Below are 20,002 nucleotides of genomic sequence, written 5' to 3' on the forward strand. Positions count from 1 at the left end.
ATCAGACAGTAAGGACCAGTAGGGGAAGTGCTACTAGGAACATGGCTGTGTTCCCAAATCTGCCTGACCTTTTGGATGAACCAGGCAGATCCCTTCTGTTTGCTTTTGATGCTTCTCTCAACCTTGTTTTGCATAATTAGGCTGCCTTAGGCAGAAACTGTTTCTTACCATCATTTTGTGAAATACACTAGACAATGGGACCAGGATCACTATTGGAGCCATCTGGGTGACACTGAAATGCAAATAATAAATCATCCTCAAATTAAGGCTTAAAATTCCAAGTCCTCTTGAATTGCAAGTGGTCTGCTCTAACTCATGTCTTACTAAAAAGCTTGATTAGCTTACATAATCATTTGCAGGATTAGTACACACTTTGTCATCTATCAGTATTAACACAGTATGCTCATAGTATTTCTGTTTTTATTGATTATTATTACAGGTATTCAGATTATGTCTCTCATAAAGGTACAAGCATTTACAGCTTGAATAATTAATGTGTAGTTGTTGGGCTAAAAGAGAGTGACATCTGTTTTGCCTGTGCTCTTCTGCATGCTCTTACTAAACAAGTCTTATGAGACTTCATTGTTTGGGTGTGTTGGTTTGAATAGTTGTTACATTTAATGAAATATCTTGCTTTAGAATGGTTTCTTCTTCTAAAGAATACCCTTCACTTGCAATATTTGAAGTAATCTATTCGCTTCTTTTGAAACACCTAATCCCAGCTGACTACATTATAAACAGTGTTTTACTTATACCTAGAGTGGGCTCATAGTTCTGCAGTGAGTGATGGGACACACTCCATGTATTTTTATTTTTCTTTTAAGCATAATGGAATTCTATGGGTGTGCTTATAGTCATACTTTAAACAAATTATATCACCCAAGACTTCTAGAAAGTAAATCAACTAAGATTAATTTAAAATGTTCCTTAATTTCAATGTTCCTTTAATAGGAACATTTCCATCACTTAGGCATTGTGTTTGCAATAACAAATTTAAGAACTGTATCAGCTGCTGTGCACTGATTCACTTTCCTATGTCGCATTTTATATGGCCTCATTTAAAGAAAACGCTTGTTTTCTAATAGAATAAATGCTGGTCCAGTGACCCGCTGCACAGATCTTGATTTATAGTTCACTTTTTAAAAGAAATGTCTTTCAGAAGAGCCTTGCAGATGTATAGGAATACTTGGTTGTGTTAAGGAGGAAGCACTTAGTCGTGTACACTTGGAGGAGTAATTGTGTGTGGGCTGGGCTGTTTGCAGTTAAGGCTGCTGTTGTCCCTATCAGAGAATTCTGGAGTTGAGTAATAAATAAGCATAGGCCACTGGCTAGTTCATGCTGTTACACAGAAAAATTCCCAAGTCCTAGAAAAGTTCCTGGAGAAAAGGTGTGCTGAGTTTTCCAGGTATCAAGTCACACACAGTATGGTGGTGTTCTAAAATGTACTTTATCATAATGCTAACAATACCATAATATTGTTGGCTTTATGGAGTCTTACTTCTAATATTGGTGCCTCTTGATATCTTCTGTCTGATATAAAGTTTGGGACATAAAGATTGGCTGTGGTTTTATTTGGTTTTATTTTCTTGTCCCCCCTGCTCAGTGGTGCCCAGACACACACAACACACAGGCAGAGAGAGAGAGAGGCAGACTTTTGATAGAAGGTTAACTGAATTGCTTCAGTCACTTAAAGATTTTTCATCTGTGGAAGGCATATTATTTTGAATGTCCAGTTCTCTTTTGATTGAAGTTCGTTTAGGAATGTAACTTTTTGAAAAAGTGTTTTCAAGATGCTATCATGTTTCTGATTTTAAGAGGAGTCTTAGGCTATATGTTTTAGTTTTGTACTGAAAAATTAGTATATGGAAACATTTAAATATTTTTAAATTAAAAGTGGCATGCAACATAGAATAAATAATATTTCTGGGTGTCTTCTGCTTTGATTCTGTGGATCTTTCAGGATCCACTGTAAGTGCCTTTGTGAAATAATTATACCATCTTCCAGGAGGAATGGTCCATTTAGAATCTAATTCATCACTGAGGGCTTTATCCAGACAAAAACTCACTTTCGGTTACAAATTCCAGAACCATCCCTATGTGGTTCCCATGAATACAAACAATAGCTCAGGACCTAAAAAGCTTCTTAGCTGATTCCAGGAAACCCAGAGCCACCATTCTGACAGTTCCCATTGTAAGGAAATTGATGACAATGCTTTGGGACCGTTCTCCCTTTGCTTGCTTGGACTGTATTAACAGAGCATGGGGAATGATGGGTGCCACCTGCTATAAGCATTTGCCTTCATTCATTGTATATGGTACAAGTAAAGAGGAACAGTCTAGTTTGTGCCTTTGCCTTCACTCACAGAATCAGAACTTTCAAAAAAGAAAAACTTCCTACTTTTTTGTTTGGGTCACTGTGTCAGTAACACCCCTGTGTGTTGTAATAGGGTTACAGTCACTTCTTAAAGGAGATGCACAGATGATGTTCCAGCTGGCTCAGAAGATGCAGCTTCCTCTTTCCCATTGCTTACCATGGCGTGGTAACACAGTGTGCTGATTAATCCATCCTTTGTTGTCTATCTGCACCATTTAGGTAGGTGTGGTCCTCTAAATTTTCTGATGCCACCAGATCTTGCTCTAGAAGCAGTGTGTAGTGGCTGAATTATTTAAACAGGTTGAGAAGCCAAGCTAGCTCCTCAGGTAGTTCTTTGAAACCTAATTAACCTCTTTACAGCACTGCTCTGCATCGTGTAGCAGTACAAGGTTCACTCAGGACTCTGTAACCCTGTGCTGCAATGGGTTCACCTTTGCTGACTAATAAATACTAAATAGCGCATACTTTTAAACCTGCTGTTACGCTGGCTTTCCTGAGACCTGTTGAAGCATAAAGAATTCTTGTCAGTGGAAGAAATATCCAGAGCAAAACTTCAGTAGAGCAAGTCTTTCATGGATTATTGAAAGAACCAGTCTGTCAAACCTGGGGATTTTCTTAAACATCCATCACTACAGTATCTAAATATTTACAGGTAGATTAGATCTGTTAAGTTCAATTTTGTATACTTTTGGACTCCTCTGTTATATTCATTCTTCAAGAACCGCTGTCTCACTGCTTCTCTCTGGGCATAATTTCTGGGTGTTACATCTCTTGCCAGTGTAAAAAAAAAAATGTCATCAAAGGGCATAGTAACAGTCTTTAACTTAGCAGTTTATAGCTGTATAACCTCCCTCAGCAGCACAGTCTGAAGCAGTGAGCATGAATCACCTTTTCTTCTTCATGTGTTCTTGGACTTGGAAATTTTTGTTTGTCTTTTTGTTTGTCTGCTCTTCAGGCAGATCATGAAAGGGGAAGTCCCTGGTAGCTTTACATCATTAAGGTGTTCAGGACGAGCATCACTGCAACTTCATCAAGTCAACATGCAATCTTCACCGCCCTTTTTCTGTATTTCTAGAGCATAAAATAATGGTAAAACTATCAAACTCTTACAGAGTGGGGACCATTCTTTTTTTGTTGATGTAAGTTGTCAAGGAATCACCTCTAAGTTTCTGTACATTGATTATAAGGCCCTAAGCAAGGCATCAGACTGGGTATGACTCTTCTTCAAGCAGATTCTTCTGTGGTTAGATAGTCCTTACGTTTATGGTAAAAATAAACACAGAAGAATTTGGAAAGCTGAGTTTCAGACTGTTTATTTCTGAGTTCTGCTTGCTTTTGGTTTTCAGCCAGGCAACCCTGTGCATAGTCATTTCCTATGTAAATAACTGAGATTGGCTGTCACTTTCAGCACGAGTAATACCCACTTAATTTAACAAGACTATGCATGTGCTTAACTGTAGCAAACTAGAACTATTTTGTTGGTTTAGTTTTACATCCCATTTTTGCAAGATTGAACCTGCAGTGTTGCCTAGTCCAAACTAAACTGCCATGGTCATTTTCCTAACTCCCCGTGAAGTATAATTGTGTGGTTGTGTTAGGAGTTATTTAAGATGAGGTATTAAATTAGGACTCCACAATTGTCGATGTTTCTGGGGAAAATTGTCCATCTTCAGTCATGATTTTTTTAATTCCTCTTCTTGCTACTTTGTGTAACTTGAGCTTTAGGAAATTCTGCTTAGGTTGAAGTACCATATGGCAATTGAAAGGATTTGTCAGAAAAAAAAGTTTGTAACGGTAGAAGAAGTTTATAACAGCAAGGTAAAATTGGCAATTTAGGGAAATTTGTTCTCTCCTTGTCAGTTATGAGTGCTAGTGGTAATATTTCAGAAATTACTCTAGAGTAATACACTCAGTTGTTATAACTATCATGATTCTTGCAGTAACTAATACTTGTCTGTACTGCTTTTTCCATCAGGATTTTGTTTAAGAAATGAATACTGTATAAAATATATGACCTGTAACTGCATCTTGTGAGGAAATCTGCAATCAAGTAAAATAAGTATTTCTGAAATTTTCAGTAGAACCCACGTAACACAATATGTTCAATTTCTTCCCTTCCTAATGTTCATATTTTGGTTCTTTGTAATACTCTGTTGTCCCAGAAGTGTGGGGTATATAGGATGAACTGGGAGTAAAGGCATGTCCAGTTATTCTCTGATCATGTTTGATCTGAAATCTGTTTTAGAGGAGGACTAAAAAGCTGCAAGAAAGCTCTGCTAAATGTGTTAGAACCAGAAACAGGGATTTTTAAACCATCTGTCCAGCTCTGGATTGGGATTGGAAAACATAGGGCACAGAAACGAGCAGAAAACTTCACTTCTGATAAATTCTAATAAAATTGTTGTGAAATAATACTCTAAATAAGGAGTTCCTTCTTGAAAATTGACAATTATTTGACATTATTTGGTGCTGTTTGCTGATGGGCAATTAAAATTGCTTTTAAAAAAACCTATGCAGCTGAATTTGAAAAGTTATTGTGGGCTTCTTAGGACAAGAGCTGCAGAGTGTGTCTTAACTCTTGTTTTCTGCTTCAGTAGCTGATTGCAGGCTTTCCAGACAACTTGATCTGCTCTACTTTCATTTCTCTACTCCAGCAGTTGATTACTTGAAATATGCTGTTAAACTTTTGTACTACTTCACTCTTTTTTTTTTTTTTCTTTGTTTGTTTCTTTCTGTAGATCATTTCAAGTGACCCGTTCTGGGTGCCAACGACTGAGGAGGAATATTTGCACTTTGGGGAGAAGGCAGACTCGGAGAACCAGGCCCGCAAGTACATGAATGCAGTGAGAAAGAGAAAGGGGCTGTATGTGGAAGAAAAAATTGTGGAGCACGCTGAGAAGCAAAGAACTCTCAGCAGAAATAAGTAGCTGTGTCTGCCTCCTTTCTCTCCTGACTCAGCTAAGTGCGGGTGGAGGATTTTATATGCAGCAGATGCAAAATTTCATCTGGACTTCGTTCTTTGATACCATTTTTCTTACATGCTTTGTCTGTGGCTTATGTTTTAATAAACTCAAGCCTTTCCAACTTTTGTACAGAGAAAATAGTTTATTTATTGAAATAAAATGGAGGCGTATTCATTGCAATTTGTCTCAATTTTTAAAATTTAATGCCCTATTGAACGTCCTGTCACAAGGATTACGAACTCCTAATTCACTTTGTTTCTTTCTGATTTGTCACATGTAGTTACAGTAAGAGCTGGTTAGCTAGCTTCCTGCAAATAAACCATGCACTGAATTTAGCTCTTTAATGGTTTTGACTGATTTTTAATTAATTTCATGGTTTTGACTGATTTTTAATTAATTTCTAGAATGTATTTGTTTCTTACCCACACTTTCCATAGTTACCTATATGCAAATAGAGGTAAGCCTATTAGGAATTTCTAAACTATTTGTTTTACTCCATTCCTCATGTAAGCAGTTATCTAAAGCAGTAATATGTCTTCTTTAATTCCGAGGGCAAAAATAGCATGTGTGGAAGACTGAGCACTGCAAAAAAACGAGCAAAATTTGTCTTTTTTTCTCTCCTTAGAACCCACCTCATTATAAAGTTCAGTTTCCGCAGACTGGGTGAGGGGAGTGAGTATCTCCAATATAAATGAAAAACTGGACCTCCATTTTCTTCCCATACTTTATGCAGGAAGTAAAGTACATTGTACTTGAAAACCCTGGAGGTAAAACAGCGCTCTTGATTAGAGAGGGCTTCCTCAAATATATCTGTCTGAAACGTTTCTTCATTTTTAAACCTAGTGCCAGACAAGTGCCTTTTACAGATGGGACTAGAAGCTTGCAGGTCTGCTTAAAACCTCCCACAGTGTGACTTGGCAGCAGAACTCAAACTGGGAACTCAAGTGACTTTTCTCCTGGCCCTGATCGTATCAACCTAAATTCTTTAGGCAAGCTGTCTGATAGTTTTGCTTCTTCTATTAGGGTTTCTCCTTCCTAACTTCAGTTTGGTTCAGAATGCTGTGTAAACTTTTCTGTGCTTCTTCCTAGTGTCCTTTGGAAGCAGAAGCAGAAGAGCATGCGGAGGAGAGGATGTGAATGAGCTGGATTATTTTGTCAGCAGCATTTTTTTTAATGCGTAGTTTGAATTCTCACATAGCTTCTGATTCATTTTGGTTCTTGTTCATACCAGACTGCCTGTGAAAACGCAAGAGTTGAAACTAGGCAAGAGAGTGTAGTTTTCTTTGTTGCATCATGTATAGGATAGGGACAGGCAGGAAAACAGGGATAAGGGCTTTTTAGTACCTGTTAAATGTTGGCACATAGTCCTTTGGTATTCATAAAATGTTTTGAAGTTGGTCCTTGGAGTAGAATCTCTTATTTTAAACCATACATGGATATGTTGGGATAATGATAAAAAGTGTGTACTTCTCTTATTGTGCTATTCTTCACCGCTTTGCAGTTTTACTCCTCAAATTTGCAGTAGCTGTGATGTGCTGCTTCAGTGCAGCCCTGAGAAGGAAAATACTTACAGTGCTAATGTGAGTTGTCTGTGTAGGCCTCGCTGATCTTATTGGTGTTGAGACAAATAGTTTATGTGCAAGATAAAATATTTACATGTAAATACCAGTTTGATTTAGCAGCGTGTCTGAAGTTTGGTCTCTTACCTACTTGATGTGGCTTAGTCATATCCTCTGTTGTGAGCGTGTGCTTTTTGATTTGCTTTGTGCTACTTTGGATCTACTCAAAAGCAGATAAGATAAAAATTAATATTTATTTTATAGCATCTATTAATAAACTGAAAAGGTTGGGGGGCATTGTTTTTTTTACAGCTGTATCATTCCATGGTTATAAAACTCCTGCAAAGCGTGACTAACAGGAGGAAAAAATAGATACCATGAAATAGTGTGGTTTGGGCTGTTTGACAGAGATTTTTGTATTTCAACAGATGCTGTTTTCCTACAGAAGCTTTATTATTTATTTATTTATTGTTAATTTATCCTTTCTTCCCCTCATCTCCCCTCCTTCATTTCCTGTTTTACCAAAGATCCAACTGTGTAACACCCCACTGATTCTTTAGAGGAATATTTTTATTATCATCTTACTTCTTTTTACTGAAACAGCTTATCATTGTAAAGACTTGCTGATTCTGGAATTTGACCAAAAAAAAAGAAATGCAAAATTCAGTAGTGTTTTCCTGTTAGCATTTTTCATGGCCTTGTAAAAGCCTTGTCCTTCACCCTTACAAAGTGACATGTCTCACTGTTCTCCAGTGAGATATCTGGATGCATTTTTTTTTCCCCCACAAAAGCTGCTGGTATAAAAGGGTAGCAATAAATAATAATTTGCCCAGGCAGCAAAAATAAAACTTTAGTCAGAAGCCCTGCATTTCCTACCTGCTCACACAGGTTTGCTACCCCCCGAGGAGGAGGGGAATTCGGTACTGTTACAGCATTTTTTTTGTGACCTGGCCACAGAGCCCAGCTAAAATCTGCATCTTCTCAGGTGCAGTTACAAACGGAAGGCAGATTGATCATCATCATCACCAGTTCAGTGCTGGCTTTTTCCTATCTGTGGAGAGCACTTTCCAGAATTTTGCATATGGTTCTTTTACATTGTAATAAGTAAGGTAATGAATAAATCACTGTTGTATCGTTGCTTTCTGAATGATTTATGCCAGTGTGAACTGCTACCCTGGAATATTTTGCCTTTTTTTTTGCTATGGCAGAGGCCTCAGAGTTAGAGACAAGCCTTAAGAAACTTCTGGGTTGTAGTGATGATTCCATGACAGTTATATGTTTCATTGTCCCCTTTGCCATATTGTCATGAAAACAGTAATTCTGGATTATAACTTGCTTAAAATAGAAGAAAAAGCCCACAGTGTTAACCTAAAAAGGTGGCTGTGGAGTAAGCAACAGGCTTTTCAGAGGGTAGTACAAAATGATCCCTGGCCTTTTCAACTCAGTATGATGTTTTTATGGCACTTGGAAAAGAGAACATCCAACAGTCTTTTCATTGCAGGATTCAAGAAAATAGTTTGAAGTGGCCATCATGCAAGGCTGCCTAAATGCTGTCTTTGTGGACCCATAAGAAGGTTGATTATGAGGAGGAGGCAGATTTAATTATGCTTAAAAAGGCCTTGACAAAGTCCATGACAGCTTCAGGAATCCTAATCCTTTGGTCCATCTGAAGGCAGTGTAACTTTTTGGCTAGACTTACCTCCTGAGTACTCTGAGATAGTGTTCCTGCTTTGTTCAAAGGGGAGGATGCAAAGTCAAGGTTGTTCATGTGGGAGTAGAGACTGAGATGACAAAAATCCCTCAGGAAATATTTACGGCAGGACCGAAACAGCCTTTAAGCAGGGGTTTTTGTTTGCCTCTAATACATGTGAGAGACTGAAGTCCTGGGGTTTCTTCTTAAATCTTTCTAAGGCTCCTTTAAATGATGATTTTATAACAATCAACCTGATTTCAAAGGCTGGTTCATTTGCTAGGGGATACAGATACATCAAAAGCCAACTGGGTGCTGAAATACAGTAGCAGGCATGCTATGGAGCATTTTCTGCCTTTCATCTCTTGTCATGGTAGCGTTTACCTTTAGATGAAGAGCAAGGCTTCAGTAGGAAAACCTGGCATTGCTTCTGTGAGTGACTGACAGAAGGAGCTGTGTAAGCGGCAGCTGAAGCTGCGCTTCCCCTGGAGACTCGGCACAGAATGTTCATGACAAGTGCAGCTACCACTGCTCTGAGGATTGAAAGCTGATCCTATTTATGAATCCATGTCTTCTCCTTGTAATGTTGCTGTCTTGCAGTATGAACAGCTTAGGAAGGTTATTTTAAATTAACCTTCCTGTGTTAAAACAATGTCTAGTCTGTTCCTATCACATCCAACATTGTAAGCATCAAGGCCAGCGAGTAGTTCCACTGCAGCTGGTGTGAAAGGGGAAGGCTGGAAGAGAAATGTAAAAATGTTGTGGAAAAAAACCCATCACACTTGCATAGATGCCTTTATAGGAACTGTTTTCATTGCATAATGAGATTGCTTTGTGCTCTAGAAGTGTTCAATAATAGATAACATGCAAGTGTGCTCCATGGAAGATGGACTGCCTTGACAGGCAGAGTGTTTTACCAGTCAGAGCATCCCTTCTGTGTAGCCTTGCTTCTGCAAAGGACAGTGTGAAGAAACAAGCCTCTGTCTCCTTTGCTGTCCTGTAATTTCAATAAAAAGACTGTGGCAGGCTCATCATTTCAGGGAGCATGGTGGAAGGGAGCTGTGCATTCCCAGCTGCAGCAATTCCCTGGGTACCAGTTCACTGACTATAGAAAGCAGCTCTAAATAACCTTTTTAATCCCTTTCTGCCAGGACCTCCCAGTGAATCATAGCTTCTGGTGAATCTTGTTGCTGGGACAGGTGGAGCCTGAAGAACTGAATGAATGGAAGTATATTTTTCAGGGTTGGTGTTCTGAGATCCACTGGGGATGCAGTTCTGAGGCTGCACGAAGGTGGGAGGCCCAACTTCATGAAGTTACAGAGCTTACTCTTTCTCAAGTTAAGAGAATACTGTAAGGGAAATTCCTTAATTATTCTTTTGTTCTTGTGATTCTTGGTTGAGCACCCCAAAGCACATGAAGAAGCCTCTGCTATCCTGGACTGGCAGAGTTTGGGCTATAGAAAATGCAAGTACAGTAACCATCCTGCTCTCTGATAGCTGTCACTTGTACTTGAGCTTATCAGCATCATTTCTTCCAAGCCAAAGAGAAAATACTAAAACTGTGATTAACATCACAGTGTCACAGTTACTTAACTGTGTAGACAAAGAGTTGGTGGCTGACAAACTGAGCTCTGCTTTTGCTCTGGAGCTTGCAGGCAGCACATTTCTCTGGTCAGAAAGAATTAAGCTACACATTTCTTCATAGGTAACTAAAAAAAAGTCAAACCAGTTGCATCTTCTAAATATGTCTGAAAGGTTCCCTTGCTTTTGTGTATAAACAGATTTAGTACTGGTATTAGGAGTTTGGACTTGAGCAATGTCATTGTCATGAGTGAATTACTCTTGGACAATCAAAGGAAGAGCCACATTCCCTCGTCCATGCTGTGGGGTTGTGCTAAACCAGAGAGGGTCCTGTGAGCAGGCAGTCACAGGAAAACAGGGGCCAGAAGAGTTGGAGGTGGATATTAACTTAAACCTCAGATTGTAAGGAACAAAGGAGCTGTTCAGTGAAGGAAGTTACTGAGCAGTTGACAGAGTCACTGAAGAGTATGAAAATCATCTGTGCACCCCTCAGTGCAGCCATGGGCTGCTGTGGCTCTGGCCTTGGTGTGGCAGATGGACCCCCTGGACATATAAAGGAATTTATATCCCTCCCTTTGCTGCACATTACATGGAAGTGCCTTTTGTAATACAGCTGAGCCTTCAGTTTTTAAAACTTAAAGAGTTTTAGGACCAGGATCTCATTTTGTGTAATTTGTTGTTTATGTGACTGCAGCTGAATCCAGTTTGATTTCTGCCAGATGAGGATCTGGGTTTTGTGCCACTTTCATTTTGTTCTTCACTTAAAAAGTGACAGGTATCTGTGATGATTGTTGCTGAGCCTTTTTTCTTCCAAGGTTTGTTACTGGAGAGCAGAAATATGTCTGCAGACTTGTGAGTGCACCTATAAATAGCAGGCTACTGTACATAAGATTGGTGCTGTTGCCAACCCTGTGTTTTTATGACAAATCTTGTGATACTTTGTTTTTCCTAAAAACCACAGGTCTTGTATTTCATCAGAATCTCGGTTTTCATTAAAAAAACCCAACTTTCCAGCTCGATGTTGGCACCAAATTAGAGAAAAACATGAAAATGTTTGCAGCTTCACCATGATGGCAGAAAAAACAAATGCATACAAGAACCCCCAAATATAGTATTTTACTTTAAAAACAACAAACAAAAAATCCCAAACCACTGAGTAAATGAAAGACCTGTGGTTTTGAGGGACAGACCCTTAATGTCTGTGTTGTGGTCTCTTACTGTAACTGTAAAAATGACTTTTGTAATACTTTTTATAAAGTGGTGGTGTGTTTTTTTCGTTGCAGATAAGCTTCTTGCAAAATCCTTATTGAAAAAGAAAAGATGTTGCATCCTTTGGAAACATTGGTCACTTTATAAAACAAAAAGCTGCTAATAGTCCCTGAACAGATGCCTTTTTCCCCAGATCTAATTCTTGATCTCAGTCTGCATGATCCAAAGCAGAAGGGCTGGAGGCTGACAGTAAATCCGCTAAAATATTGAGCTGTTGTGGGGGGAAATGCCAGTCTTCATTATTCCCTCTTTGCTCAGTGTATGAGTTACCCCTGCTTTTTATCAGGATAAATGTTTAAGGAAAACTTGGCTCTGTTTTCATTTTTAGACCTTGGATTTCACTTTTTAAAGATTGCCTCATGGTACAGCCCTCCCTTAGCCCCCAGTTTGACGCAGAGCAAACCAGTGTGTGTGTGCTGTGCTTTTGCTGGAGAAGTCTCAAGTCATCACTTCCTTGAAGTTCTCAGGCTGAGTCTCTGTGGGTCTGGGCAAGAGATACCAGCTGGGGCTGCAAACTGAACTGGAGCTCTGCTCCCCTCACTGGCTCCTGTGAATTGACCATTCTTCTTTCCACAGAGAGAAAGATTAAATGTTTAAGTCTTGCATGACGTAATTCTTCAGCGCTCCAGCAAAAGGGAGAGAAACGGCAAGTTGTTGTGTTTGATGTTTCAGATGTAAAAATCAATTTGAAATTATTCCAGATCAGATTTAATCATCCTGAATAAGTAATGAAAGGGCAAAAAAAGTAATTGAAAGCTTTTCGCTCTGCTTTTGTTGACAATAAATGCTGTTGTAGATGAAGCAGTTATCAGGGCTCAAGAGAGAAAGATGATTACTGGATAAATGGGCAAACTGCACTTTTGAGAGTTGTGCAACCAGAGGTAAGATTATAGAAGAGAAAATAAGAATTTGGTAGGTTCAAAGGCCTTTTTCTGCTACAGCAAACATTGTTTTGGAAAGGTTGATGGAGTTGTTACAGAAGAGGTTAGCAGAAATAATGTTTTCCTGATACTTAAGAAATTGGAATCTTGCAACATTTCTTAATTTTGAAATCAAAAGATGTTTTCCATTTTCCATTTGCTATGTTGGTTTTATGTTGTTATACTCTAAAAAGCTTCTTTTTGGAATTAGAGCAAAGTAAGGGGAGCTTGTTTATTTTCTATTACTCCATGGATTTAACAAATCTTATGAATTCTAGGTATATTTTCAAGGCAAAGATGGGGGCTTCCTCTATTGTGCCATATTTCCTTTTCTGATGCTGCTGTATCAAACTTCTTGGTGATGATATTCATCGCTGACTTACAGTGGCACTCCCAAAGAGCATGCTGCTTTTCTCTTGAGATACAAAAATAGGGGAGAACATCCCAGGAACTCACCAAGTCAGTAAAAAATGTATTTCTCTTTTCATTCTGCCCTGGCAAGTGTGTTTCTGACCACTACATATTTTGCTGTATTTTGTTTAAAAAGCGAAATGCATACCTGGGGGAAGTGAAGTGCATGATTTGTGAATCGTGTAGCAGTGGAGGAGCTGGTGGCAGAATGTGGGTGTTTTTTCCCTGCTGATTGCTCAGGGATGTATTACATTATCTAATCAGAAGTCATTACCGGTCTGTGCAGCATTAATTCATGCAGCCTTCCATACATACCCTCTGCTGGGTCCCTCGGGGCAGGATGGTTCTCTAATGGATCACATTCCCGAGATCAGCTGATAGGGCTGCTTCATTGCCTTCACCCACACAGATGAGCTGCAAAGTGAGCAAACATTGAACTACCCAGGGAAGAAGTTGGAAACTGATTTTCTACACTCACGTTCCAGCTAAAGAAACAGCCTTGGGTTTTCTTTGTTTGTTTAAAAAAACATAAAATAAATTATCCTGGTGTTCCAGAAGACACACCCGGAGTCTGCAGGTTTCATAGATGATGGTTTCCTCATGATGGTCATTCTTCCAGCACACCCATATTAGTCAGTGGTGGAAAGACCTGATTGTACAAACTCAGGATTTCTGTGCTGGGATATGTGATGGCTTCAAGTGGGCTTGGGTGTGACGTGGGTCTGCCACTGAGCACTCACCCTAAACCCTAAACTCAGTGTGTCGTGGAATGTTTGCCAGGCAGAAGTGTTGGAGTTCTGGGACAGGGCAAACAGAAGGAGTGTGAGGGTTGTTGCTAAAAGAATATGGTGGTTCAGAGGTGGGGCTGATTTTATTGATGTGTATAAAAAGAAAGAAAGTTAATAATTCCTCTTTTTAAGAAGGATGTTTTGAATACTGAGAAGATCCACAGCTGTAAGATGCATTTAAATCACCCAGCGGAAGCACTGATCTATATTCATGTAAATGTGTTTTGATGTCCTCTTAAAAGTTTAAATGAAACACCCACGTCCAGGAAGCTGCTTCTCTCATGTGGGAGCACAATTGCAATTCTTCGTTAAATGTACTGATAGGACATCTTTTTCACTTCAGAAGCACTGAACTTTGGCAATTTATACTTATTTGAGATGAAAGAGGCGAGCTAACAACTTGACACCACTTCTAAATAAGAGGAGACCTTGGTTACAAATTCATCGTTTTTAAAAACTTACTTAATTTTTGATGAATTGCTCATTCCTACTGCAGATGATTATCAGTACTCTCTGTTCTGTTAGAGAGAGATTTTCTTTTTACCACAGCCCAGCAACTTCTGCCCCCCATATCCATAGGAAGATGTTGCAGAAAGTAGAACAACAAAAATGTGGATGTTTTCTCAGATAGTATAAACTTGTGTAATTTTCTTGTCTTGGTAGCTAACTTTAGTTAGCCAGTGTTGTAGGTCTTGTAGATCAGGGAAGTTAAAGTCTTTATTCTGGTTGAGGGCCTGTGGGGGATTTTCTTCTTGGTGCAGATTGGGATCTTGAGCATCCTGTAGAATTTCAGTGCAGGGACAAGCTGTATTTTAAACCTTGCATGCAGGGTCAAAGGCAAATGCCTTTTTTAATGAGCCCCGTTATTTAGTTCCGTGTGCGTATCAGTACTTCTGTTTGAAGTGGAACCAGGTGTTTTATTCACATATGTGTATAATGCTTTCTATGTAATGTTTTAGAGGGGAAAGAAACGGGATTGGGACCCTTGCAGAGTAAGCTTTTTCATGAGTGAAGCTCAGAACAAAATCTACAGCACTCTGCTGTATTACCTTGGGAAAGTACTGCCTCTGTAGCTTTTCTCTAATGCTCAGCTTAGGCTTTACATGTAGGTCTGTTTGATTATTGCCCCTTGGAGCAGATAAGTGTATGGAATGATCTCACTCTGTTGTTAAGATAATTTCTCTTTGGGGATTTTGACCTTCTTCACATTTCAATGACATCATCCTTTTTACAGACTGTAAATCGCTGATGTTGACTCCTGACCTTGCTAATAAAACCTGCAGAAATACAGTACGGAACAACAGAATGCTTATATTAATATTGTGAGATGTGTAGCTAACTTTTAGCTGCTCAAAACTACTTTTTAAAGGTAGTAAACTTGGATAATTATGGGTAAACTTGAATATATAACCTTGAATAATCATTTCTTGTTCCTAACATGTCTGTTCTATGCTGACCCATCTAGTATGCACGTGTACATCTGCCTCAGATGTAACTTCAGTGTTTTCTTTTAATTCTGTAAATACCTTTATTAATTAGCCTGAAACACAGCAGCAAAGTGAAACACTTTTCCACAGTGATCAACTTTTAAATTGCAGAAACACTGCAAAAAACAGACACATCACTTTAGCCACAGCAAATGGCCTTTATTCATAGAAAAGGCCAATTTTACATGAACCAACAAAGACAGTTTTCTCCTTTAACACAACAGGGGTTTTAGTGGATGCAAAATTGCTTGCTTGCAAATGGTTCTTTCAGAATACCTCTGACTGGTGCCTATCAGTTTCTCTAGTAAATACCTTCATGTTGGCATCCAGGGTGTTGCAGGGGGTGCAAGATCGCGGGAGCTGCCAAGAGTCTGGAGAATTGAATATTCTCACCACGATTTATTGCTGGATTGAAGCAGAGAAAGCCTCTTTCCTTTGTCAGTCCTTCCATGTGTTGACTTCTGTGCATTTTACCTTTTGAGCAATCCAGGCCTTCTGTGTTATTGGTATTAATTTCTAATGCCTAATAATACCTCATATAACAACATTAAAATAACCAAATCAGAGCATTTTTTCCACATCATTTGTGTGTCTGAGAGCAGTTTGTGTACAGTCACTTTCACTATTTCTCCTGTATATTCAGACAATTTCCTGTTATGTTTGTGTGGCTTTTTACATGCAAGAGGAAGAGAAAACACTTCCTGAGACAGGATTGCAAAACACACACACTGGATAGTTTGGGAACTAGTTGGAAGGATGCAGGAACTTTTTTTTGCTGGTTTTTATTTTATTTTTGGCTGGCATGTGTCCTTTTTTGCTTGTTAATGTGGTCTGTGTCCTGTACTAAAGGGCAAATGGACAGAAATTGAAGCTGCTGGGCAGCAGCTGCCAGTGTGTACAACGATGTGCAAACACAATTTCTGTGAAGCTCCTGTGTCTGGGGTGCATTTGCACAGGAAAAGCATCATTTCATAAGCCCTGCACTTGTAATTGCTAATCATGATTTTAATGGGCACATCTCCCCTTTGAGTCATGTGTCAGCTCCAAGTCCCCAGTGATACCTTAAATGTTTTAAAAACTTGACTGGAGTAGTGAAATCCAAGTGTGAAAGAGATCAGTTTCCTTCCTTCCTTCCTTCCTTCCTTCCTTCCTTCCTTCCTTCCTTCCTTCCGAATTCCTTCCGAATTCCTTCCTTCCTTCCGAATTCCTTCCTTCCTTCCTTCCTTCCTTCCTTCCTTCCTTCCTTCCTTCCTAATTCCTTCCTTCCAAATTCCTTCCTTCCTTCCGAATTCCTTCCTTCCTTCCGAATTCCTTCCGAATTCCTTCCGAATTCCTTCCTTCCGAATTCCTTCCGAATTCCTTCCGAATTCCTTCCTTCCGAATTCCTTCCTTCCTTCCGAATTCCTTCCTTCCGTCCTTCCTTCCTTCCTTCCTTCCTTCCTTCCGAATTCCTTCCTTCCTTCCTTCCTTCCTTCCTTCCTTCCTTCCTTCCTTCCTTCCTTCCTTCCTTCCTTCCGAATTCCTTCCTTCCTTCCTTCCGAATTCCTTCCTTCCTTCCTTCCTTCCTTCTCCACAGCTGTGAAATAGAAGTCAAAAGACCAGCAAAATTGCATGTGCCACTGCACCCTGTATTTATTTCTTTTCAGTAGTCTCCCCAAGGTAAAACTAACCTGAAATCATCATTCTACCATTTTTTATTTTTAACGTCTTTCAGTTTGTTGTTCTGTGGGACATATTTGCCACTTTTAACTTCTTTTAACATTTTAAAGGAAATATTGATAACAGCCTATCTTTGTCTAAAAAGACTGAAAGGAAAGAAACTGTGATTTCTTTTTCCTCCAGACATTTCCATTCAGAATTACATTTCACCTCACAGATATATTTAAAATGATCTGTGTAGTTGTCTTTGTTTTCTGTGTGTTCAGAATTACGTGCTGTAGACAGTGACTTCAGGGCCTCCTAGAGCTGCGATCAGAAGGCAAATGGGAGAGAAATATTCTGAAAAAGGAACCAGACTGGAGTCTGTTGTGCTCTTTATGTATTTTCCAGCTGCTTTTGCTTCTAACGTTCAGTATTCCTCATGGGACACTGATGCAAATCTGCATTCTCATTTTTTTTCCCTCTTTGTGTGTAACACACAAGACCCTAAAGTAAACCAGTGATTTGCAATATTAGGAAATGTGGCTCGGTGTCCCTGTCCCCAGTGTGAACGTGCACATTTAAATATGAATGAAAATGGGCCAGAGCCCCTTGAAGCCCGGAGTTGATGCACAGACTGCCTGTTCTTTCCGGTTTAAGTACTGTACTTTTTTTTTCCCTTTGCTGAACAACAGCTACCATATGGGCTGAGCTTCAGCCAGTCAACTGCTAAATTACAAACACTCCTTTGACTGTAAATTGAATGGAGAAGGATGTCAGTTATCGCTTTCCTCCCGTGGCCACACCACAAGAGCACCTGCAGTAAAAAACTGGCATTCATGCTCTGAAAGGCACCACATGCTGCTATTGTGAGCTGAGCAGGATCTAACCTTGGCTTTGCTCACCCCGCTCCTATTGCAGCGAGGAGATGGCAGAGATAAGAGCCCCACTTCTGAATACGAATTCACTCAGAGACACATCCCAGCACTTATCCAACCCTGTTTTGCTTCCACTAAAGGAAGTAAAAATCTACTTAGGAAGATGGCTATCTGTGCTATCCGTCAGAGAGGAGTCTCTGACTCGGGCACGTTTACCATATTGATTTCGAAGTTTGGTATGAAATCATAACTGCTCTCTCTGCAAGCTCCTCACTGTGACCAGTTCAGCTCACTCACAGGATTACCTGGTCTCCAGCCTGAATGCTGGAACAAAACGACTCTGCTTTCTCACCTGAGCAGAGGTAGTCTGGAGCTGGACCATCCCTCCATGCCCACGTTGGGGCCATAAGCAGCACGAATGTGTGCAGGGAGGATTTGAGCAGGGAGGAACTGCTGATGTGTCAACAATGAACTGGGCAATCCCTTACAAGAGCCAGCTGCTGGGCCAGCAGAGGTTCCTGTGTCAGCACATGTGTCCTGACAGGAGATGTGGCAGCTGAGCAGGGAGCAGGCATCGAGCGAGGCTGCAGCAGCTGCTGGGAGGGGCTGCCAGCCCTAGGCTTTGAGGAGGGCCAGGGAAAGTCCATCATCTGCTGTGTCCATTAACTCTTCCCTTCCCAGACAGGTAAATGTCATTACTGGACCAGCCCAAATGGTTACTCACTCTGTGACTTAAAATATTTGGGAAGAATGGGCAGTTTAATAATTAGGGTATTTCCTTATATCTGCTGGAGCCTACAGCTGCATGACTGGCTGAAGAACTAGTGTTCCTGTTGAGTTCCCCCGTGGGTTGTTAGATGCATTATGTGTCTGTTTTATGGCTTTTCTTCAAGGAATCCTTAAAGTTCAGCACCTACAAACATAAACCCCACTCTTGAGTCACTAAAGGTAGTCATTAGGTCAAGGCTCAGTGTACTGAAAAAGGTATTACAGTGCTGAAGAATTTATGGGGTAACCCAATAACATTCACAATGTTAATTTACAGTTACTGCTTGTGACTTAAAATTGTGCTTTTGGAGGTTGAAGGCCTTGAGCATTTCTGCCAATGTTAAAACCCACAATGCTTGAACCCAACCAAATAATTCTAGCATTAAGCCAGGTTTGTGATTCTGGTAATGATTTGGCAGCATGTAGCATCAAAGGGGTCGTGTATTTTTATATATCATAATGTGTAGTTGCCCTTCTCCCCAGAAGTAAGTGGGTGAAAGAAGCTACTGCTGTTCGAATAATCTCAAAACAAAGATGCTGAAGTTCAAAAGTTGTTTTTAGAAAATGCTCTGTATCTTTGGAGGGTTTTAAAATGCTTTCTTTTGAGATAGTAGATGACACCTTATATAATGAATACCATCAGATGGTTCATCCTTGATTCCTCTCCTAGCTCTGGGCCACCTTTTAGCATTCATGCATATTATGACTACTTTAACATTATAATACGTTTATTAAGCTTAGAGTTAGAACATTAAATGTCATTTACGGTGTTTTTTTGGATATCCATTGGTGCCCTTGTTTCCTGCCATCTGTGCAGTGCTGAAAATTAACAGCCCACATTTCCATTACCTGTAACATTTATGAGTGTCTAGCCTTCACTCTTCCTTTGTTTCCAATTGGAATGATTCTGTAGATAAATCAGGCATATGTATAATTTTTTTTACTTTTTAATAAAGCCCGTAGGTTTTTTATAATGTGTATGATTCAAAAAAGGTTTGGGGAGATCCTGTAGCACAGCTGGCAACTGGAAATCTTGTAGCAGCTTCACAGTCAAGGTTGCACCTTGTCTCTTGCAATGAGGTTGTTTTTCACATCTTTCCTAGATTCTTAAAAAATAAATATGGGATGTCTTCTAGGAAAGCAAGCCCACGTTTGGGAGAGGTACATGAATTTTAAGCAGCATGTATGTCTATTGCTAGCTTTTCAGTGGTTCCTTCCCGACAGTCTCCCCATGGATATCTCCAAAATGTCTTGACTGACAAAATTCCGGCTGGTTTTTCTTTGCTTCCCGTGTCTAGGTGGAAACTCCTGGTGGGTTCACCTACATGACAAACACCGTAGAGGAGAAAGGGAATGAAGTGGTTGGACATCAGAGCAGGGACCACTGGGGAAAAGAGGCACGGGATTGTGCAGAGGCAAACGAGGACAGGAGACTGTGGAAAAATGTCAGTGTGGATAAAATGCATTGTCTTCATGTCTGCTGTCCTCTGTCACCCACAGTCCTGGGCTCATACCCAGAGAACCAGAGAGTGGTTGTGGCTGGAAGGGAGCTCTGGATGTGACCTTGTCCAACCCTCCTGCTCAGGGAGGTCACCTGGAGCAGGCTGCCCGTGACAGTCGGGTTTCAGATCCCTGCAGGGATATCTGCAAAGCAGCTCCTTGCATTTGCATTTCTG

The 20,002-nt window shown here is 40.0% G+C and overlaps 1 protein-coding gene across 2 annotated transcripts in view; it reads left to right on the forward strand.

Annotated features, from left to right (window-relative positions):
• EFL1 (elongation factor like GTPase 1) overlaps positions 1–5,681 on the forward strand; it is a 65,150-nt gene extending 59,469 nt beyond the window's left edge. The window contains exon 20 of one of the 2 annotated variants that reach the window (XM_048317805.1): positions 5,113–5,681. In XM_048317805.1, coding sequence (XP_048173762.1) covers positions 5,113–5,301 — 189 coding nt within the window. In that variant the 3' untranslated portion in view covers positions 5,302–5,681. The remainder of the gene's footprint in view (positions 1–5,112) is intronic. The other variant, XM_048317806.1, reaches the window with a different exon arrangement.
• Positions 5,682–20,002: the final 14,321 nt, after the last annotated feature.

The sequence above is a fragment of the Corvus hawaiiensis genome, chromosome 13 (assembly GCF_020740725.1).
Source record: "Corvus hawaiiensis isolate bCorHaw1 chromosome 13, bCorHaw1.pri.cur, whole genome shotgun sequence".
In the NCBI taxonomy this organism is placed as follows: Eukaryota; Metazoa; Chordata; class Aves; order Passeriformes; family Corvidae; genus Corvus; species Corvus hawaiiensis.